The sequence below is a fragment of the Sturnira hondurensis genome, unplaced genomic scaffold, assembly GCF_014824575.4.
Source record: "Sturnira hondurensis isolate 20B ecotype Veracruz unplaced genomic scaffold, ASM1482457v3 Scaffold0020119, whole genome shotgun sequence".
Taxonomy (NCBI): Eukaryota; Metazoa; Chordata; class Mammalia; order Chiroptera; family Phyllostomidae; genus Sturnira; species Sturnira hondurensis.
The window spans coordinates 4,655,961-4,679,222 of NW_028092750.1; the positions used below are offsets into that span (position 1 = coordinate 4,655,961).

The 23,262-nt window shown below is 48.1% G+C and overlaps 1 protein-coding gene, 1 long non-coding RNA gene and 1 pseudogene across 3 annotated transcripts in view; 1 reads left to right on the plus strand and 2 right to left on the minus strand.

The window, feature by feature from the left end:
- Positions 1-19,283, minus strand: part of UPF1 (UPF1 RNA helicase and ATPase) — a 33,858-nt gene extending 14,575 nt beyond the window's left edge. For both annotated transcript variants that reach the window (XM_037028891.1, XM_037028889.1), the window contains exons 1-5: positions 18,780-19,283; positions 4,630-4,772; positions 2,995-3,084; positions 802-969; positions 272-452 (exon numbers count right to left, since the gene is read on the minus strand). In XM_037028891.1, coding sequence (XP_036884786.1) covers positions 272-452; positions 802-969; positions 2,995-3,084; positions 4,630-4,772; positions 18,780-19,010 — 813 coding nt within the window. In that variant the 5' untranslated portion in view covers positions 19,011-19,283. The remainder of the gene's footprint in view (positions 1-271; positions 453-801; positions 970-2,994; positions 3,085-4,629; positions 4,773-18,779) is intronic.
- Positions 1,449-20,007, plus strand: LOC118975145 (uncharacterized). Its single transcript, XR_005064011.1, has 3 exons — positions 1,449-1,536; positions 11,529-11,532; positions 19,997-20,007. It is a non-coding gene; the product is annotated as an uncharacterized LOC118975145 (long non-coding RNA).
- Positions 10,462-11,122, minus strand: LOC118975144 (60S ribosomal protein L17-like; annotated as a pseudogene).
- Positions 20,008-23,262: the final 3,255 nt, after the last annotated feature.

Genomic DNA, 23,262 nt, shown 5'->3' on the forward strand with positions numbered 1-23,262 from the left:
TTGCCCTGGCTCAGACACATCAAAGGCCCAGCAAGGTTTTAAAATGCACTCACTGTCCTATCTATGCAGGCCCTGGCTCCCCCCAACACGTTCACCCACAGCTGTCCAGGGCCAGCTCCTGACAGAACCCCTCCAGGTAGAGACTGCAGGGTCTCCCAGAAGTTCCTTCCAGGCTCTTGTTTATGAAGACAGCTCCCCACTCCCCACTCCCCACCCCCCAGGTCTACAGGAAACTAGTGCTGAGGCAGATTGCATTCTCAGCAGGCCTCACCTTCCACAGCTCCTCAAGCTTGTTGATCTGCTGGGCAGTAATCTGCCGGGCCCGCAGCTGCTCCTGTTCTGAAGGGATCTTGACCAGCCAGGACAGGAAGCAGCGATCCTGGATCAGGGGCTGCCACTGCGAGCTGTCCCAGTTGATGTCCTTGAGGCTGCTCTGACTGGCACAGGGCTGCCTATAGAAGCCCCGAGGGCAGGAGAGCCCAGGTAAGGATGACCTTTGCCCCAAAACTTACCTTTCACCCCAAGGTGCCAGTCTCTACTTTTTATTATGTGATCACATTACCTTTAAATTGTTAGTAATAAATTGGATTTCCCCACACACTTGAGCTCTGAACTCTTAAAATTCAGAACAGACTTTGGTTTTACAGAATGTTTTTATGATTTAACCAGAACACACCCCTCCAGTTACTCGACATTCCCAGCTCTCCAACAAACTCCAACCCCCTAACATCCTCACACCTAGCCGGTCAGCAGAAACCACTGAGACAGAGCCAGCCCCCAGAGAAATCGGAGCGCCCTCACCTGCACAACAGCACCACCACCGAGTCGGCCTTGGCAGGGATGAAGCCGAGGAGGAAGACGTTGCGGCAGCCACAGTTGTAACACTCCAGGACCGTCTCCCCAAGGGGCCCATCCTTGTGCAGAGTCACCTCTTTGCATTTTGCCCTCACAAGGTGATTTACAATGTGGCTTAAATCAGGAAATGATAAATAGTTAACACCCAAAGTTTGGCTTTTCACCACTTCCAGTTCTCAAGCCCCCGTTAAAAGTTCCGGTACCATTCACGGTCCATTAGCAGGGCGGTCACACCTCATCCATCTGGCATCCCGGGAGAACAGCCCGCCCCTGAACCGGCTCCCCACTGAGTGCAAAACTCAGCCCTCCTTGAACCACTGTTAAGGAAAATTTTCCTAACACATTTCACATAGTTCCTGCTTTTTTTTCTTTCTTTCAGTTCCTGCTTTCTTAAATCCAACTTATTGGGCCTCACTGGATCTACAGCTGGGGCCCCAGCTGCTGCCCCTTTCCCAGCTCCTCTTGCTCCTTGTGGCTTCTCTGTTGCTTCTTTCAAAGTCACTTGTGGCCCCTGTGCCGGCTGCCAGGAGCAATGCTCCTCCTAATTTGCTGCAGGCCAGGAAACTTGATAAGTACACATATTAGAAACCTGAGGACAGTAAAAAAAATATCAAATAGGGGGCTCAGGGCTACTCTCAGAAAGCACAAGGGCCCAATGAAATCCTCTGAAACCCCGCTGTCGTTCTCATTTCTGGGCTACAGCTCACCTAAACCCGGGTCTATGCCAAGCCAGCCTCATTGGGGCCCATGGGTAGTACAAGCCCTGCCTCAGGCTCTCTGCAGCCTGGCTATGGGTTTGAGGAACACTCCTTGCAGCAGCCCTCCCTTCACATCAGTAAACCTCTCGTCATAAGCTTAAGCTCAGACGCCAACATTCTCTGGCCCCCACCATCAGATCTAACCAACAATCACAGCTCTCAGCAACCCCCAAAGTTCCCCACTCCTCTCTGGGACCACCACTGCTGGGCATGTAACCAGAACCAGGGGTTTCCTCTTGTACTTTCTGTGCCCACCTCACCCAACTACACTGACAACAAGCCGCCCATCAGCTTCACTCGAGCCTTGCAAAGCGCATGTGATGCTGGTTAACTGAGCCTTCCCTGACTTCCCAGATCTTGGCTCTGCTGACCAGAAGCTGGGATTGTTTAATTGCTTTTCCTGCAGAAGACCTACTGCAAACATGGTGAGAGTTAAACTGCCCAGAACATTCTGAAAATGGGACATGAATCTCTTTTGGTCACCCTGAAGATGCCTTTTCTTTAAAGTCTTTTAAAAACGTCAGCCTCCTTTCTTGCCTTGCTCAGAACCCCACAACTGAGATGACCCAAGATTGGATTACTCTGTGTCCTGAGGCAACATGATGTTAAAGCTCAACACACGGCTGCCAAGGCACAGGAAGGGTGGGTGGGGACTCTGCACACAAACCTGCCTGTGGATTTTTGTCACTTTACTGCTCCACACATGAGCCTCAGAAGATGCTGCTTCCTTGCTGGAGACTGGAGCCCTTTCCCACTGGGACTATGCTCTGCTTCTTGTGGCAGTGGAGTGAGCCAGAGGTAGGGGCCAAGGAATTCCAGCATCTGAGCTAGATGGATGTACTGTCTCTAGAACACAAACACTGCTCACACCCCAACGCCAAGCACAAGCACAAGCACAGGCCCAGTCACAACTGCTACTGATCGGGAGGGAGCCCAGAGCCACCACTGGTTGGAACTTGATTCAGGATCTGGTCTGTGTTAGCCTCTGAACTACCCAATGAGCTCAGGACTGAGGCAGCCTTCTCAGGAAGCAGCTCCTATGGATGCCCATTACTGTCTTGGGTTCATCGGCCCTGGGCACCCCATAATGAAGATGAATGGGTGTGCCAGGAGCTCATCTTGCAGAAAAATATAAATAAAAACTGGAACGAGAATTAAGCCAACCATACTGGCATAATAAAACAACCAGAGAATAAATCAAGGGTAAATACATGAAGGCATTCACACACCACCATCTGTTTCAAGTTAAACCCGTCAGAGGAGGAAAAAACCCAGGTTTGTTAGCGTGATTTTATATTTTGCTTCACTTCAACATTTCCATAATTTACACACCAATCTGAGCACAGGCTGATTAAAGACACATGCGCAGCCTGATACCTACCTGCCAGAAGTATTTCCACGCCCATTACAGAACCACTTCTTGCTGGTATTACAGTAAACCACGCAAGCAGGATCATGTATTCCGCAGTAACTAAAAAAGTCAAAACATGAACAGTAAAGCTGGAAGGTCATTCTCTGGTTTTAATTTGGCAGAATGTAAAATTCTTTCCTCTTACAACATTTTTATGTTTCTCATTAAACACATACTCAAACCCAATGATCCTACTAACACAATTCGATCAGTTAACTATTGAGGCTTCCTGGCCCTCTAAATGCAGGAAGGGGTTGGGGTGCTGTGGAGGACCTTAGAGATACCCCAGAAAGCAGTGGAGCCCCTTCCAAGTGGTGGACAAGCTCTGTGCAAGGTGCCAAGTGAGCCCAACACCCCCAAGGCTATCTAATTACTCTCGCGGACTTAAGCGTCAGGAATGTGACTTATAAGCAGAGAAACCAGTCAGTGTCCATGTGCAGCTCTGGGTACATGGAAGATGAGCTATGACCACATTTCATTCACACTCCAGCAGAGGGCGCCATGCTCCCAGGAACACTCAACTCAGACTGACCAGCAGAGGGTCTTCGTGCAGAAAGAGCTCAGCTCAAAAGGAGAACATTAGGAGAGTCCACCCACCCCCAACCCTTAAGCCTCATTTTTTTTCTGAAAGTCAACACATCAAAAACAGAAACATTGGCTGTCAACAGAATTCTGTATGCGTATGAAACCAAAACTCAGTCTCAGACCAGAATGTGCTTAGACCAAGAGCCTCCCCCGCGACAACACCCCACACATGGGGACAGCCGGGAGAGCCAGGGGCTGTACACTTTAACCACATGCAGCTTCACCACACCTGGCAACGTGTATATGACAGGAACATTAATACATCACTCATACATACGCAAAAACATTTGTAAATGAGAGGGAACAAAGAGCCGAAATAATGTAAAAACCTCTGCAGGATGTGCGAGTGGCATGTGGCACTCAATCCCTCCATGAGCAGACCCCAGAGGGGCAGCATGCCCAAGGGGCAGGCAGAGCTGAGTAGAGAGGCCCAGGCCCAGACCTAAAGTGGCCCCAAATGGCTGAGTGCCCTAAGCAAGATCATTTCACCTCTTTTGGTCTCAACTTCCTCTTGTATGTGTAACAAAAAAACAAGAATAAGTCCAAATGTAAGGGATAGGTCCTGCCCTAGATGAGAATTCCAAATTTGGTCAACGTGCAGGTCTACCCACTGACTATTCACTTCCAACTTTTAAGAATCTTGAACACATCAGAGGCAGACACTTTAAAGAATCTGGCAGTAATCTCTGTAAGAGAAATCTCTGTTAAGAGAAAGCTCTATTTACCCTAGAGACCCAAATGCTCACCCAATGAAAAGAGTTCTGATGAGTGCCTGGGACAGATACCAGAAACACCCCCAGGCCGTGAAAGCAGAGAAGGGAACCTTTCCCTACCTGCTGAAACAATCAGGTGACAGAGGGTGCTGAGCCCATCCTCTTGACCAATAACAAGTATACACAGGCCAGAGCAACCTCCTTATTATCAACTGTTCAAGTCCCTGGTCTTGGAGTGGTCTCTGTGAAGCCAGCAGACACACTTGGAATGTAGAGGCACTGGGACACCCCTGCTGTTGGCACTCACCTGCAGGCATGTACTGGTAGATCCTTTGTGTAATAGGTATCCTCTTCATCCTCTTCGAAGTTCAACTCAGCCAGCAACTGGCTGGTCTTGGCCACGCTGTCATCCACAGCCCCATTCTGCAGGATGCCCTCAGGTCCTCCAACCTACCACAGAATAGCAGCATCACCAGGCAAGCCTGTAGCCTCCAGGCCTTGAGCAAGTGGCTTCTCCTGAAGTGAGCAGTCATGGCAACCCTCCTGTGAAGCACTGGCCTACTCTCCACTTTGAGACAGTTCAGTGTCTTCTGCTTTGACTTTTCACACTCTCCCCTTCCCTATCAAACCTACCCACACCAAAACAGGGCACAGGTGGCCTTGGTCATCTGCCCTTACTCCTGAGTAGCCAGACCCACAGTATGGGGGGGGGGAGAACCTAACGCCCCTGGAGCCACAACTACAACCAGGACGCAGAGGAAAATGTTTCACTATCACCGAGGGTCACAGGAGCAAGATGACTTTTTAGAAACAAGCTCAAGTCCGCTCTGGGGACAGCTGCACAGTATCAAGTCAGAGGACCTGGAATTCCACAAAGTGAATGGTCCTCCCAGAGCCCCCAGATGTCATGGTTGTGAGCCCTGAAGATGCAAGAGAGCAGTTATCTCCTACAGATTTCTACTGCCAGCACCTTCTCCAGAAAGCAGCCCTTTTTGATTATAAATTATAAATTGAGTGTTAGGATAACCTTCCAAATTCAGGCAATAATCTTACTAAATGTATTACCTTTTATTTTACAACAGCAAAAACACATAAACAGGCAACTTGAAGTAACTAAGCCATGAATTTCACAGGCACTTCTGCCAAGCTCACAAATCCATTCAGGAGCACACAGACTCAGCTTCCCCAGGGGACTCACAATCCTAATCCCAGGAACCTCAGGTGGCAGTCAAGAGTCATGTCATCTACTCCCAGGGGCCACAGCCCATGCAAGTCTGGGTCAGACAATAGGAGCACTATGTGGTAACAAAATGTGGGGAGCAGTGACAGGAGCCCTAGTGCAGACACCAGCCCTGACCCTTTGCAGAGCCCCTGACACCCAGAGCAGGGGCACCAAAACTCAGATCCAGCACGGCCTGAGTCAGCAGTGCCCACTGGGGCTTCCCCTACCCACACTCTGGCCAAGTCACCTGTAGAAGCCTAAGGACGGCAATTCTCAAGAGGGGCACTCCGGATATTTCAAAGGTACATTTGGGGTATCAGGAAGTCAGCACCCTGTTGTAGGAACACCTGTCTGTGATGGTTTTAGCACAGATCAGAACCCCATTTCACAGTGTCAGCCACATTAATACGCTTTTTTCAGGAAGGCAACAGCCACATTAGCTACATGAAGACTGTTGTTTTGTTTGGAAAAAAAATCAAAATCAACTTTTAGATTAAAAAAACCATTTTACTTATTTATCTTTAGAGGGGAAAGGAAGGAGAGAGGGAGAGAAATATCAATGTATGGCTGCCTCTCCTGCGCCCCCCTACTGGGAACTGGCCTGCAACCCAGGCATGTGCCCTGACTGGGAATTGAACCTCGGTTGTATGGTTCACAGGCCTGCTGCACTCGATCCACTAAGCTACACAAGCCAGGGCTCAACTTTTAGATTTTAATGCAAAGAAAACAGTGCTATAACATCTTTGTGAATTCTTTATCTCCTATTTTTTTTAAAAAGGATTATATTTATTTAATTTTAGAGAGGGAAGGGAAGGAGAAAGAGACAGAGAGAAACATCAATGTGTGGTTGCCTCTCACCCCCCGCACCCCCACACTGGGGACTTGACCAGCAACTCAGGCATGTGCTCTGACTGGAAATTGCACCAGCGACCCTTTGGTTTGCAGGCTGGTGCTCAATCCACTGAGCAACACCACCAGGGCTCTTTATCGCTTTAAAAAAATTGTGGTAAAATACACATAACATAAAATGTAGCATCTTACCCCCTTTCAAGTGCACAGTTGAATACATTTAAATACATTTAAGTGGTGTATAACCATTCCCACCATCCAGCTCCAGAACTTTGTCTTCCCAAACTCCATCCCCATTAAACACTAACTCCTCACTGGCCGCCCCCCGGCACCCCCATTCCATTTTATGTCTCTATGAACTTCACTCCTCTAGGAACCTCATATAAATGGAGTCACACAGTATGTGACCTTTTGTGTTGGGCTTATTCCACTAAGCATAGTGTCCTCAAGGTTCATCCATGTTATAGCACGTGTCAGAATTTCCTTCCTATATTTAAGGCTTAATAATAATAAGGAGAATAATATTCCTTTTTTTTTAAGATTTTATTTATTTATCTTTAGAGGGAAAGGAGAGAGGGAGAGAAACGTCAATGTATGGTTGCCTTTCGTGCATCCCCTGCTGGGAACTGGCCTGCAGGGAACCTGCCTGCAACCCAGGTATGTGCCCTGACTGGGAATCGAACCACGATCCTCTGGTTCACAGGCCTGTGCTCAATCCACTGAGCTACACCAGCCAGGGCCCAATAATATTCCTTTTTTAAAAGGCTGAATACTCTACTGTAGAAATGTACCACGTTTTGTTTATCTAGCTATGTGTCGGTGGACACTTGGACAGCCTCTACCGTCTGGTTGCTGTGAATCACCCTGCTGTGCACACAGCATACAAATACCTCTTAGCGACCCTGCTTTCATTTCTTTTGGATAGTCACCCAGAAGTAGAGTTGCTGGGTCACATGGTCATTTTGTTTAAGTTTTTGAGGGATTATCAGACTTTTCCTCAGCAGCTATATCATTTTTACATTCCCATCACAGTGTACAAGGGTTCCAATTTCTCCACATCCTCATCAACACTTGCTATAATTTTTCTGTTAAAAATAAAAAAGCCATCCTAGCCCTGGCTGGCGTAGCTCAGTGGATTGAGCTCAGGCCTGCGAACCAGAGGATCGCGGTTCGATTCCCAGTCAGGGCACATTCCTGGGTTGCAGGCCAGTTCCCTGCAGGCCAACTCCCAGCAGGGGATGCGTAAAAGGCAACCATACATTGATGTTTCTCTCCCTCTCTCCTTCCCCTCTAAAGATAAATAAATACATAAATTTTAAAAAAATAAAATAAATAAAAATAAAAAAGCCATCCTAATGGACATGAGGTGGTATCTCATTGTGGTTTTGATTTTCATTTCTCTGATGGCTACCGATACTGAACATCTTTTCATCACATGTTTCTTGGCCACCTGTATACCCTCTTTGGAGACATGTCTATTCAAGTCTGTTGCCCATTTTTAATTTGATTAAATGTTACTGGTTATCACTTCAAAGAGTTACCTCTCCATCTGACAATACCTGTCCTGACGCATGTAGTAGCGACACTGGTGTGAGGCTGCCAACAGGACCAGAACTACTGGCTCACAATGTCTCTTGGTGTGACTGTACCTAGGCACATTTGTTTGGTTTTCTGAACACGTGTGGCCAGCTTAGGGCACCTGATTTCAACTCATGGCAGCAAGGGGATATCTATCTATCTATCTATCTAACACACACATGTACACATATATACATAATGCTGGAGGGAGGGGCTGAGAAGGTGGTCTAGAACGGGATCAGCCTGCAGGCTACCTTCATGGGCTCAGAATGGTATTTACATTTTTAAATGATTGGACAAACACCTAAAAATAGCCTCAATTTTGCTCCTTGTCCCATAAAGTATAGAGTATTTACTATCTAGTCCTTCAATAAAACATCTACTCACTCCTAGTCTAGAAAAACTTCTAAAGTCTCTTATCGGGTTGCATAAGCTATTACATATAAAGATTTATTCTTTTTTAAAAATAAATATTTTATTTATTTTAGAGAGAGGGGAAGGGAGGGAGGGAGAGAAACAATGTGTGGTTGCCTCTTGTGTGTTCCTTACTGGGGACCTGGCCTGCAACCCAGGCATATGCCCTGACTGGGAACAAGAACCAGCGACTCTTTGCTTCATAAAGATTTATTCTTGGTGCAATCTGAATCTTTACTTTCCTGAAACATCAAAATTAGCATATGTAAAAGGAAAGTACACACTACCTGTGTGGTCCTCATCCTACTCACTCCTGCCTTACCCTTCACCTCCCTTCCACAAGGGTGGGAGGGGGTGAAGCACCTCAGAAGCATGGCAGGTGCCTGACCAGCTGTGCCATGACCACGTTGCTACAGCCATGTGGCAACCCTCTCTAAACTACACCAACCTCTTCAGGCTTAGCAAGGGACAGAAATCTAGGTTCACTTCCAGAACTCCAGGGAGACAACAGAATACACAGAGCCAAGGTCAGGGGGACTTCCTGCACCCTCACAAAAGCAGAGGAGAAGTACAGGTCCCCTGAGGCCCAGGGCCCTACGGCTGTCTGGCTGGTGAGTATGGTGTGGTCCCCCTCACTCGTGTGCTATGCGCACACACACTCCTAGCTTCCAAGCCCCACTCCTACCCAGCTATAATCTGGCCACAACACAAACTGGCCTTTATAGCTGGTTGTTAGTTTCTCCCTCTATTTTCTGGAAATTTTTAATAGAACATTAACTTCAAAAATACACTTGACCCTAGGAACTGTAATTAAATGAGTTAAAGCACTAGAGAGTACCTGGCACAGCAAAGACCCACAGCCCATGTCAGGTGACACAATGGAAGGAATGCAGGGTGTCCTTGTCCTTAGCTGCATAGGACTGAAGTCCTCCCAGGTCATCAACCCCTCATCTCCAGCCAGGATCACTGGATCCTGCTGGGCTCAAGAGGGGCAGGGCAACCCCGCATCCACGGGTACCCTAAGCCTACTTCCAGACACCACATCACTGGGGAAATAGTTCCCTCTCCTTCAGTGCTCTGAACACTCACTACCCGAAGTTCACCTATGAGCTGCTGAGCTGATCGAGGCCTGCAGGGACTTTCTGCCCTAGAGTGTTCCATACTACCTGTTACAGAACACAGACGGTGCACATCAGAGCAGCATGAAGAGAGGTAACTTCATTCCCATAGAGGAAAGTATATACATCTGAAAACTACCCCTCAATGTGCTGGCAAGAACTTTTAGACCACAGCTTTTATTCCAAACTTGGTAAGCATCATACCACTCAACAGGAAACAGACCTTTCTGTCCCCCAGTCTCTGAGTAAGCTGGTGCCCCAGGGCCTTACCACTCATTGTCCCTTGGCCTCTGCAGAGCTGGCTCCTAGTCCTTTAGGTCTGAGCCCACAGAGGAACTCTCAGGGAGACTTCCTCTGACTCCATCCGAAGAAACATGATGAGGCCACTATGCCTATCCTTCTCCCTGCTGGGACCCTGGCATCCAGAACTGGCAACCCCACACCCCAGAAGGCCCTCATGGTGTTGGTGAAATAAATATATCTCATCCAAAACACAAAGGCTGTGAAGTGATTCATCATTTATTCTTTTATTCCCAAGGTTTAAATATAAAAGAGGGAGTGGGAAATCACCTTTCCCTCAGGGTGCCTGAGGCAGAGAGGAGCTGCAGGGCCTCTGAAACCTGCCTCAGGAAAAGGGTAACAGAAGGTCCAGCCTTCCCCTGCTTTTGAACAGGTTCCAAATTGAAATACCCACATATCCGACACCAGGATCCACCAGCCACTCAGACATCACTATGCCTGATCTCTCCTCCTCACTCTGCACATACACTTTTATTTTCCTGATCAAATTTAGAGTCATTTTTCATTTTACTGCGCTTTGCAAATATCGCATTTCTTTTTTTAACAAATTGAAAGCAAACCTCCCCACTCCCCACAGCAGCAAAATGATTACAAGTCACCGAAGGCTCCAATGACGGTTGGTGGTTAGCATTATATAGCAAAAGTATTTTTATTTTTATTTTACTTTTACTAGATATTCATTTTATGCTGAATTTACTCCCGAGCCATAAACTTTTGTTTCTTCAGCTTCTTCTGGGATATCTTTTTCTTCTGTGCAACTTCCTCCTCTGGTTTGGGAACAATCTGCTCTTTCTCGGTGAGGATCATCTCGGTGAGGATCATCTCAACGAGGCAGGGAGTGCTCAAGTACCTCCCGTGAGCTCTGTAGGTTCTGCGCTGCATCTTGGGAGCTTTGCTCACCTGGATGTGCTCAATGACCAGAGAGAATCCACATCTAAACCCTTAAGTTCAGCATTACTCTCTGCATTTTTAAGCATGTGCAGCAAAAACTCAGCATTCTTTTCGGGCCACCGACCCTGTGTCCAGCCCCACTGTTTGGCCTGGGCACACCTACCCACTCCACCATTGTATCTGTAGAATGGGGCACACTGCTTCTTTAAAGTGACATCTTTCAGACACTTGGTGGCTTTTCAAATATGCATACCCTTGGTGGCCTGGGCAGTTTCATGAGTGTTCTTAAAATGACGTGAAGATTTGAACCTCTTGATTTGCATGATTTTGTGGGGTTTTCCGGGTCAAGTGAATAGCAAACCATCTTCAGAGGTCACCTCTGGTCGCTTTCGGGAAGAGCAGCAATAAAGTATTTTTAAATTAAGGTATGTGCACTGTTTCTTTAGACATAATGCTAATGTACACTTAATATAGATTATAGTATATTATACACATAACTTTTATACACACCAAGAAACAAAAACACTGGCATGGCTGACTTCAACGCAGTGGTCTGGAACCACACCGTCTCTAAGGCATGCCTGTACAGGCATCACGCTCAAGACAACACAGATACAATACTGCTATCCAATACACACAGGCGCATTTTTCCAGTGTCCTAATATTTTTCATGGTTGTTTAAATTCAAGATCCAGTGAGCAAACACACATCATCAGTGATGTCTCTTAGCCTCCTCTAACCTATTAGCTTTAACCACATGACATCTTTTAACCACATGACATCGAGAGTTGAACATTTTAGATTTACAAAGGTATGGTCCCACCCAACAGAGAGTTGGGTTCTAGACAAAAGGTACCTGTCCTCCTCCCCCTTACAGTGGACCCTTGATCTGGTCAATAGGCTAAGTCCACCCTGCAGTTCATGTCCATGCTCTATGGATCCTGTCCCCAACCACCTTGGGCTGCCCCAGCCTGCCCAGCTCTCAAAGGAGCCTGACACTGAGGGGAAACCCACCAACCACCTGCAGGAAGAAGCAGCCAGGGTGTGTCCAGAAGGTGGGACACCTCACAGGACAATGACCCAACTGGAACCCAGTTTAGTGGCATAAATACAAGGGGGAAGGGCTTCTGTGGAGAGCAGACAAGTAGACATGACAATCACATTAACGTTGGACCTCTAAGAGGTCCTGACCAAGCAAATGCAACACTTTCTGACTAACAAAGAATTTGACTGGGAGAAAGGAAGCCCCATGTATTAGATGGTCCCGAAATACTGTTGGCCCTATGCACTTCTGTTGCACTTGACAACAGAAGTACAGAGATGAAGGAAAGATGCCCTTTTATGTTTCTAGAAATGCAGATTAAATACTGTAGGTCAATGGTTTGATATGGCTAATTCTTATGGAACAACCTCAGAAGGAAGGTGAAGTGACACTTTAAAACAGTGAAGAAACACAAAAAAAGGGGAGAGAAAAATCTTCACAACTGTCAAAACAAGGCAATGGATGACAGGGTCTTACTCTCACTACTCACACATGAGAGAATCTACAGTAAACATTTTTACATGATACAGGTGGCCACCTGGAACCTGCAGAAGCTCTAGCAAATGCCTCTCACCTGAGGTGAGGAGAGCCACCTCCCCAGGCTGTCATCCCTTGCAGCTGAGCTCTGCAAGGAGTTGAAGTAGACAGGCAGGTGCCATCTTCAGTGGTGACAAAAGGCTCACAGAGCTCAGCAGGCAGCCTACATCTGCTCTGTCTAGAAGCCTCCTGGCAACAGTCCACAGGGATCCTGAGAGGCCTGGCTCAGTCATCCAACTTGCAAGCTGCTACTAGACCAACACATATAAAAAGGAACAGGACCCTCCGTCAGCCACAGCTCCACTCTGCCTCCCATGTTTATCCCAGGAAGCAGCATTCTGCTTTCAAGGAAAGCGCTTCCACCAAGAAGAGTTCACGGACCCCCCTGAGACCTGGAGACTTGGCTGGACTCACCTCCCCCCTCTGCACCTTCCAAGGCCACATGCTCTTGGACCCACTGAACACAGCTGGGCATCATGGCTCTGTTCTGCAGGGCTGCTGGGCACAAGAGCAACCCGCCACAGTGATCACCACAGCTGCCAAGAATATGAACCCTTCAGACTTCATATTCGTCACTCTGCTGAGGCCACTCCCTTTTCAGTAAGGACCTTGCCCCTCTCAGGCCTCAAAGGGTATGCTGATGAGCAATACCCCCATTCACACCTCCAATCCAAGGGAAGCCCTGCCTCAGCCCCCACGATCCTGGGCCCTGATAAAAACCACAGACAGGGCCCTGGCTGGTGTGGCTCAGCTGGTTAGAGCACTGTCTGGTGACTAAAAGGTTGTGGGTTCCATTCCCAGTCAGAGCACACATCTGGGTTGTTCATTCAATCCCTGGTCCAGGGTTGTTCGGGAAGCAATCAATTAACACTCCTGTCTATCCCTTCCTCTTCCTCTAAAAGCAATTGGGGATGGCAGAAACTAATGCCTGCTCCAGACATTAACTCCTTGTGGGGACTTGGGAGCAATGGGGCGCCAGTAAGGACAAGCAGGTGCCCTGGAGAAGGAGTGACCACTGCAGCAGCCTGGTACCATGGTAATTTATATATTCACTTGAATGCACACAGGCACACATCCAACCACAGCACCCTCTGTCTGAACTCTTCTGGCCTATGCCACACTCTACTGGGTCTCCAGCCATGTGTTGAAGAGCCCCTCCCCTCAAGTGAAGTTAGGGAACCCCTTGGCAGCTCCACAGCAGCTCCACAAGGCTTCAGATCCAGCCCAAACCGGTCGGCATGGCATATCAGACCACGCCCACACCCACTCTTACTTCAAGCCCCAGGCAGCACCCCGTGCCCCCCACAACCCAGTGGGCACACGTTCCTGAACCACTACAAAGTCTCTCCCTTTTCAGGGCAGACCACTCCCCCTTCTGGGCCCTCACCACCCCTAAGGCCAACAGCAGTCTAGACAGCACCTGTCATTTCTAACAAAGCAGCTACAGTTGGCAAAGGACTCACTGATTGTGCATGAAGAGGGCAGAATAAGCAGAACTGCTGAGAACGAAGGAGTCAGCGACCAGGGTGAAGAGGCTAGCCTTCATTTCTGTACCCTGCATAGAGGGGACAGAAGTAAACCAAGACTGACCCCTGAGGGCTCCCAGGCCTCACCTCCTGCCTCTGAATGTATAACCAGGAGTGGCAGGGCACAGGTCACCCAATCTCCCCATGTTACAGCTGTTGACCAAAGACTACAAAGATTAGCAAGAGCAAAACTGGAAGAGAAATCAAAGGCAGCAAGTGACTAGGCTGATGGTCAGACAGCCCCGCAAAGTTACTAGAAAAACACTGACTTGCACACTTACAAATGAGAGGGCTCCACAGTATGTGATCATATCTCAATGAAGCTACTGGAAAGATGTCTCTTTCTGGTATGTGGGAGCTGAACTGAGAGACTTCAGTTTTTATTTAGTTACTATTGGTTTGCACTGGCATTAATTTTTCCCCTTATGTTCCTAAATCTGCAGGGTAAAGAAACAGGTAAGTTGAGTAAGAAGCTATTTCACTTATTCACCATTAACTGACACAAAACCTCCCTTTGTTCTAATTGCTGGTCAAGTCCTCACCATTTGGAAACAAACCTGGGAAATCCAACAAGGGGAATGATAGATGAACACTTGCCAGAGCTCCCCTGCAAGGTTGCCAGTCTTATCTCTGATTTTCTCAAGGCACACTTGTATCACAGCTGAACTGCACAGCCACAAAACCAGATGAAAAAGCCCCCCTGCGATTTTAAACTCATCATTTTTAGGAACCTCTGGACTGTACCAAACTTATTCCTCCTCATTATAAGCTATGGGCCAGTTATTGAAAGAGGATCTGTTTCCCTGATGGTCAAGGATATGTGGAGACAGCATTCCACGAATTCTGAAGGCAGCAGGAGTATGGTTTTGAAGACTCGGTAACAACTCTATCCAAGGATCTTCCCACTGAAAAAGGAGAAAGCAGCCCCAGTTTGGGTACTCGGGACTGTAACTGAGTAAGAGCCTTTGTGTATCCAGATACCTGTTTAAAGCCACTGGGTTGTCTCTGCTCTGGGGCTCTCATGAACAAAGCTGCTGTAACACTCTGAGTGGCTCCACATTTGGGCGACTGCCTTGTTTCTCTGCTGGACTAAGAGCTGTGGGTGACCGAACCACCAGCAAGGTATGAGGGTTCCCAGTGGTATTTCCAGCTTAAAAAACAAAACAAAAAACCAGAGCCACTCAAATGAGTGGACCATGGTATGTCCATGTGGTTTTTACCTTACTTTGAGATACAACTGACATAATATATGACGTTTAAAGTGTGTAATTTTATACACTCTACACATGTCAATGTATGTAAACACTCACAATCAGACAATGAACAGACTCACTACCCCTAAATCCCCTGGTGCCCTTTGTCATCCTTTCCTCCTTTCTCTCCTCCTCTCTCCCCAACCACAGACCTGCTTTCTACTACTCAAAGTTAGCCAGCACTCTTGGAGCTTTATGTGAACAGAATCATAAAATGTATATAGATGGTTCCTGACATGATATTTCTGTGAGAAAGCAATGTTCATTCAGTACAAACTTTTGATCTTTTCCTGGGCTAGTGATATGTGGTATAATACTCACTTGTAAGGCAGGATGGCAATAGTGAGATGATTTTCCTAATTATAGGCTAACATAAGTGTTCTGAGCCCTAAGGTAGGCTAGACTAAGCTATGCCACTCACTAGTTTAGGTGTATTAAGTGCATTTTTCAATCATATTTTCAGCTTACCATAGGTTTATCTGGGTGTGACCCCACCGTAAGTCAAGGAGCATCTTTTCTTTTGTCAAAGTGCTTCTTTCACTCAGTGTAATTACTGGGACATGCAGCCACACTGCTGCATGTATCAACAGTTTACTCTTTTTTTTTTTTAGTTGGGTAGTATTCCTAACTCTTAGATTTTCACCCTAATTCCAACCTTTGAAGGAAACACAATTGTAGCAACAGTCAAGAAGAAATATTCCCACTATACAGACCAGAAGGGTTCCAACACCGACTATTAGGCAAAGGACTTCTGAAATCACTGTTCCCTGTCCTTTGGGGGTGGAGGAAAACCCAGGAAAGGGCCAGCTGCTCAAATGAAAACTGCCTAAGGATAGTTGGCAGGACAAAGTCAGCACTCTTCATCCCAGGATCTCCAGGGATTTGATAAATATCAGTTTCATTTCATAAACAAGAAAACGAGTGTTACCTGGACCAACTCATGAACTCAGCAGGACTCACTCCTATCTGCCGTTCTCCTGTCCTGGCCAGGACAGATGTTCTGCCTCTAAACAAACTTTAAGGTAAAAACCAACTGTGCAAGACTGGCAGTCGGGACTGATATCAAAAGTGGCTGCACACTGAAAAACAGCCAGGCAGCTCCTGAAAGAGTTACACAGTTACTACACGACCAGCAATTTCACTGAAGACATACATCCACAAAGAACCTTACACACCAATGTTCACAGCAGCACTGTTCATAACAGGTACAAGTGGAAACCCAAATGTCCACCAACAAATGTGTGGGCAAACAAACTGTGGTCTGTCCACACACAAGTGGCTACACAGCATTTACACTTTACAACCACTCATCCACTAAGATCAAATCAAAAGGCATTCCGAATGGGAGGTTTTCTCAGTCTCTCTGGAAGTCCCATCATATAGTTGGTTACACAGCTCCTGAGGACGAACAACAGCCTTCTCAAATACTGCAGGCAGCCAATGCCACCAAGTGGCAGAGGAGATAACCAACTTTTTTCCACTATTCAGACTTTCCTGCCCCCAAATTCAGGGCCTCCTCTTGTGACACAAAGGATATTACTCCCCTCCCGCATACACAAATCAAAAGTTAGGCTACAACTCTGCCTGGTGTGGCTCAGTGGGTTGGATGACATCCCACAAACAGAAGGGTCACTAGTTCGATTCTCAGCCACAGCACATGCCTGGGTTGTGGGCTGGGTCCCTGATCAGGGGTGCACAAAAGGCAACCCATCGATGTTTCTCTCTGTCTCTTTTTCCCTCCCTCCCCCACTCTCTAACAATAAATAAATAAAATCTTTTTTAAAAAAGGCTACAAGTGGGTAGGTCATCAAGGTTAACTAAAATTGAGAAAGGACAGTTCCTTTTGGTATCATCAGAACTCAAGTGAGCTCAACTGCAATGTTTACCTCCTGTGGAGAGTTTTAATGCTTCTAGTTTGTACAGCTCAGTGTTCAGGTGCAGGGAAATAAATCGATTATTTCCTGAAAGACATACCTTCAAAACACAAGGAACAAAACTAGAACCAGAGCTGCCCCAGGTTTCCTATTTTGTATTAGCTGGTTAAAAAGATCTATAATAAAACTTACCTTTCACAACTCTGGGCTGCCACAGATCATGGCACACTGCTCAACCAAGAGATCTTTATCTTTGGTCTTCCAGACACACCGAGCACAAGTGAGAGAGAGCACTCTCAGGTCCACTCATACATTAGTCCAGATTTCATATGTTTAAAAGTAACAAAACCAAAACTGCTTTGTCCCATTTTATAGCTCTAGAAACACAGATGTCTAGAGTCTGAGACTAGAGATGTGATCATACACCTCCCACAGCTCATTCTTCTCTCCAAACTCTCCCCTCTCACCTCCCTCCATCCACCACATGTAAACAAAAACTAAAAAACACACCCATTCTTGCACACCTGTTCTCCCTGCAGTCCCATCCATCAGGCTTCTATTTTAAAGAATCTGGGGTTAGAATGAGTCAAACGTATTCTGCTTCTATTAAGGGCTAAAAGAAAGTCCAAGTGGGTGGTCTACCCACAGGAGTGACTCAACCAACTAGATTCCCAATCAAAATGCAAGCCCCCACCTCCCAGAAAGGGTTGTGTGAGCTCACTCTGGCTGACTGTTGGGGTGGCTCCCCCAGCCCTGGCACTGGGTCCTCATGCCATGGGACACCTGTGACAAGATGAGCCTTGTACCTCCTCCCTGGCTTAGAATTCAGGAAAATAAACCTGGGGGAGGTACCAGGCAGAGGGAAAGCTGGTGAATGGAATCTGAGATACAGAACATGATGGCCACATTCCCCAGGACTCTAGCCAGTCCATTCCCTCACCACTGAAGCTGGGACCCAGGTCTAGGAAGTGCATGCTTAATACTTCTCATAACCCAAACCCGAATTTAAAATAACCAAGTAGGTTTCAGTAAATGTTCACATCATTAAAAACAAAAGTTTCCAATGTGGCAGACTCATTTATGCAAAACCACTATCACTGCCCACTGGAGGAACAAACTCAAACCCAACTTTTCCAAGGCAGGGCTGCGGAGTTATGTAACACTTCAGTTTCAGCAACAGGCAATGCAAGAAAAACAAAATGCAACCTGCCTCTAAAACAGTACCAGTAGCCAGCGACTACGAAGTTCTCCACTGGAGGCAAAAATTCCGTTTCTGCTCCAGGAGCCTCCATCTTCCCCAAGCCAGAGTCCCTGGGCCTGGGGAAATCTGATCCCGACGCTTGGTGGGTGTGAATCGGAGATTGCCCAGGTGGCTGCCCCCACAGGTGGGAGGAGTGGGGCAGGACTCCGGTTCAGTCGGAAGGAGGATCCGGGTAGATCTTCCTGCACCCAGATGAGGGGCACTCGGGGACAGGTCACCCCGACCAGGGAGGAGACGGGCCTAGGGCAGGTCACCCCGGACGGACTCAGAAGAGGACTTCGGGCCTGGCCTAAACTAGTTCCGGACCCAGCCTTAGAGGTACTCAAGGCAGATCACCAGAGACGAACACCGTAAGACCCGGAGCAGGTCTACCCTGCGCCCAGTAGGAGTATGGGAACCAGGACAGGTTACTTTGAATCTGACCAGTAAGGGGTCCCAAGATAGGTTACTCCGGACCCGACTGGAGTGAGGGACCCGGAACAGGTTACTCCGGGGCTGGCCGGGCAGGTTAACCGGCCAGAGGGGGGAGCCGGATCAGGTCCCTGGGCGCTGAAGCCCAGCCCGTCTTCCGGCGCCGCCATGTGCCGCTCACCTGGGAGTCGAGCTGTCCGGCAGCAGCGCCCGCACCCGTGCCGACCGGTACCCCTGGGCCGCCACCTCCGGGGCCACCGGGGCCTCCGGGAGGAGTCTGCGTCTGGCTGGGTAGAGTGAAGTCGGTGAACTCGAACTCCGAGCCCTGCGTGTCGGCGCCGAGAAGCTCGGCCTCCTCAGTGTCCAGGAAAGTGAGCGTCTGCGAGCTGGGCCCATACGCCTCCACGCTCATGGTGCCGCCGCGCAGGGCCCGCAGGCCGTCTCCGCGTCGCACTCAAGCCCGCCGCCGCTTTGAGGCCTAGGCCGCCGGCCTCCGGCCGCAGCCGTCGCCTCGTTTGCGCCCCTGGATCGGACCGAAACGCCCACAGAGGCGCTAGCTGGGCCGTGAGCCTCGTGTTGAGCCGCCGCAGCCGCCACCTGTGAGACCCTCAGCGTCGCCGTTCCCCTCGGAGCCGCCAGCCGCTAGCAACCCCCAGCAGGAACCGCCGCGGCTGCCGCCAACGTGCGCGCGCGCGTCTCACGCAGGCGTGCTCGGGCGTGCGCGCGTCTGACGCCAGCGCAAGCGCAAGCGCTCCTCTCTGAGGCCTCCAGACTCACCGGGCTGACCCAGGCAGAGGGAGGCGGCGGAGGCGGCAGAGGCGGGGCTTGTAGCGCCTTGGCCCCAGCTGCACGAACACGTGGCCCCGTCCCAGCTTTCTGCTTCGTGGCGCCTGGGCGGCAGGCGGTGCGAACGTGGTGGTATATGTTATCCCTTGGATTAACTGAGCACAAACTGAATGCTCTACATAGGTGGAATACTGTGACGAGCGTATGTTCGTGATACAGTCTTTGCTCTGAAGTCAGCCAGACAACTGCTCAGCTAGGTGCCTGCTGAGCAGCCTGTCACTAAGGAATAGGGAGGAGTCACACACAGGAACTATGCTATTCACTGAGCTTTTATTGAATGCAGGTTCACTCAAAGTAGAACATCAAGTGCATTAATATCCTACTCACACTCTAACAATCTAACAGAAATATGACATACACACAGCAATTAATGGGGAATAACGAACCCAAGTCCCAGAGTCTCAGCTGCAGGTCCAGGAGACAGCACGGTCGGTGAGGAAGTTGTCAGGGTCTTGTAAGGAAGCACCTCCGGAGCCAGGTGGGCAGCAGGGCAGACCAAGTGCCCAGTCCAACAGGGCAGAGCCTCTGGCAGATGATGCCAAAGGAGACCAGCGTGGCCTGGAGCAGCACTTCGGTGTGTGGAACTCGGCTGCCTCAGCAGTGGTCTGGAACCTGCCTCAGTTATACCTTGAAAATTGTGTACTCTGCCCTTCTGGGTCTTTTCAATAAGTATCTTGGCACCCCTGCTGCCAAGTGTGGAATTTGCCCAGGAGCCTATGGGTGGTACATGGCTGTTCTCTCCTTGACACTTCTGCTGGTAAGTGTGTAATTTCCCCAGAAGCCTCTCTATGGGTGATCCCACTCTGCAGACTTGGCTATTCTGCAAGTATCTTAGGTGCATCTCCTTGCCAGACATATCTGCTCTAACTTAGGTATTTTCCCTCTTGATCTAAAGTGTCATGACTGACTGACAGTCATTTTGGTTGACATAAGTGACTCTACCTTGTTTTATATACCTTATGCTATCTTGATCAGACTAATGCTATTTTATTGGTTCTGCTCTCCACAGACACCTAGCTGAGGAGGCGTGGCAGGGACAGTGCACTCTCATCTCTTGGAGATGCCCCTTGGGCCTCAGTTTCTGCATCTGTAAGCTGGGGGTGCCTGCACATAGTAAGTGCTCAGTGTGCTCTTGTTGAATAAACATATGGGGACATCCTTTAGCACAGATTCTGGTGCATGGAAATGGTGTCTGCTGCTTTGGACAATAATATTCAGAGACATGTATAGCAACCACTGTATACGCGATTGGGACCACTTGCTCTGGGGTGAAATCCACACCTGGTTGCCTGTCAGCTGTGTGACTCTGTACAAGTGACTTCACCTGTCTGAGCCTCAATTTTCCTGGAAGAGGGAAATAATCATCAGTAAGATGGAATAAAGAAAAAATGAGCTACTAGCCACTCCCTTGGTATTTATAAAGTTCCACGTGGACAGGGGTTGGCTATGTTAATCACAGGGTCTTCCCCGTGCAGAGAATAATAACCACACACAGTAGGTGCTCAGAAAAAAGGTCGTCCAAGTTCAACAACTGGTTTAGGAGCCTTAATCTCCTTAAATTCTGAGGCTCAGCCCCCTTTTTTGTAGAGTGTCCTGGAGAAGCCCCCAGGTTCCAATGACATAGTAGCCAGACCTATTACTTAGCCCTCCTTTCCCTGTTGCCCCCAGACCTTCCTCTCCCCTCCTCTGATGGAGCTCTCTTCATAGGCTGCTTTCATCGTAACTGTGATTAAATTATTGTCAGTGTGATCATTTGTCTAATGGGCACCATTTTTTGTAGAGGATGCTGTGGGTGCCCCACCCAGAATGTTTTTACTGGCTGGTATACTCCTATGCCAGCTGCTCCAAGTATTGCCTACTAACAGCTCACGGCCACCCCTTGTTAATTGCCCTTGATCAAACTGCCTCATCAGGGAGGGTCTGCCCGCACCCCTTGAAAACACACATATACACATACCCTAGGGAAGCCCACATTGAATGATAATGGGGCCCACGAAGCTGGATCCCTTGCACCAAAATGGGACCACTCTGGTGGTTTCAAGCTCTAGAGCTACCCTCTCACCCAGGCCAGACTGAGGCTTGACTCTAACGGAGCCCACTTCCTTGCCTGATCCTTCCTTAATTTGCCGTGCGTCCCTTCCTCCCTCATACATTTCTCCCAAACTCATATGACCCTGAATCTCATCTCAGGCTTTGCTTCTAGAGAACCAATTCAAGCCAAGGTAAAGCCAGCTCTCCTAGGGCAGAAACTGTGTCAGTCTTGTTTGCTGTTGTATGCCCAAGGCCTGGCACGGCAGGAGCACACAGTGCTTGACAAATATTTTACAGGACAACTCACGAACCTGTGTCACTGCTCAGAGAGAACAAGAAAGAGTCCTACTATACCTATGTTTATAGGTTGAAGGGACGACTAAAAGGATCATTACCTTTTGTCAAAATCTTCTGTTTCCAGTCACTTCTGGCACGTTTCTCCCATGACTCCTCCCAGAAATGGTTAGCATGACCAAGACTGACACTATTATGTGCTGGATGGGAGGTAAACAGAAGTCTTGTCCATGCTGCTGGATATGCAAACCGGTGCAGCCACTTGGAGAGGCAGTTTGGCAGTTTTTTTCAAAAGTTAAACGTGGCCTGGGCTGCTTCTTGCTTTTGCTCAGGCCCATGGCCTGGCAGGATGGGGCAAGTGTCGCGGTCTTATACTGTCAGGAAGCTCCGGAGATCAGAAATGGCATGATAAGCAGTACAAGAAAGCCCATTTGGGCACAGCCCTGAAGGCCAACCCTTTTGGAGGTGCTTCCCATGCAGCAGGAATAGAGCTGGGAAAAGTAGGCGTCAAAGCCAAGCAGCCGAATTCTGCTGTGAGGAAGTATGTCAGTGACCAGCTGACCAACAATGGTGAAAAAAATCACAACCTTTGTACCCAGTGATGGTTGTTTGAATTTCACTGAGGAAAATGATGAAGTTCTGGTTGCTGGATTTGGTCACACAGGTCATGCTGTTGGTGACATTCCTGGAGTTCCCTTTAAGGTTGTCAAAGTAGCAAAGTCTCTCTTTCGGCCTTATAGAAAGGCAAGAAGGGAAGACCAAGATCCTAAGTTCTGATGGTGAGAACGCAGTAGTAAAAAATTTTCATATACCTAAAAAAAAAAAGTTAAACTGGGAGTGGCTCCCACCGTGGGAGCCAACCTTTCTCCCTTTTGGTATTTACCAGAGAGAAAGCAGACCTTGTGTGCAGATGCTAACAGCAGCTTTATTTGCAATTGTCCCAAACTGGAAATAACCAGAATGCCTATCAACAGGAGAATGGAACACACAACAACATACTTCTCATTGATAGAAAGGGGTAAACTACTGACACTCGAAACAACACAGAGGTATCGCCAAGGCATCATGATGAGTGAAAGAACCCAAACCCAAAAGGCTACATACTAGAAAATTCCATTTATAAGCTATTCAGTTGCTCACTTCAGCAGCACATACACTATAAGCTGTTTTAGAAAGTGAGAACTGATAAGTGTAAACAGACAGAAAACAGGTCAGAGGTTGCCTGGGGAGGGGCAGGAAGGAGGGATGACAAAGGCAGGAGGAAACCCATTTGGGATGATAGCTGTGTTCACCATCTTGATAAAGGTGACAGTTTCACAGGTGTAAGTGTATGTCAAACCCATTGAATTGTACATGTTAAACTGCAGTCTATATGCAGTTTTTGGTATGTCAGTCATAACTCAGTAACACCGTTTTACAAAGTTATGTCCATGACGGTTAGTATTATATGAAAAATGTCTGTAAGAAAAATACAGGGTGGGGCAAAAGTAGAT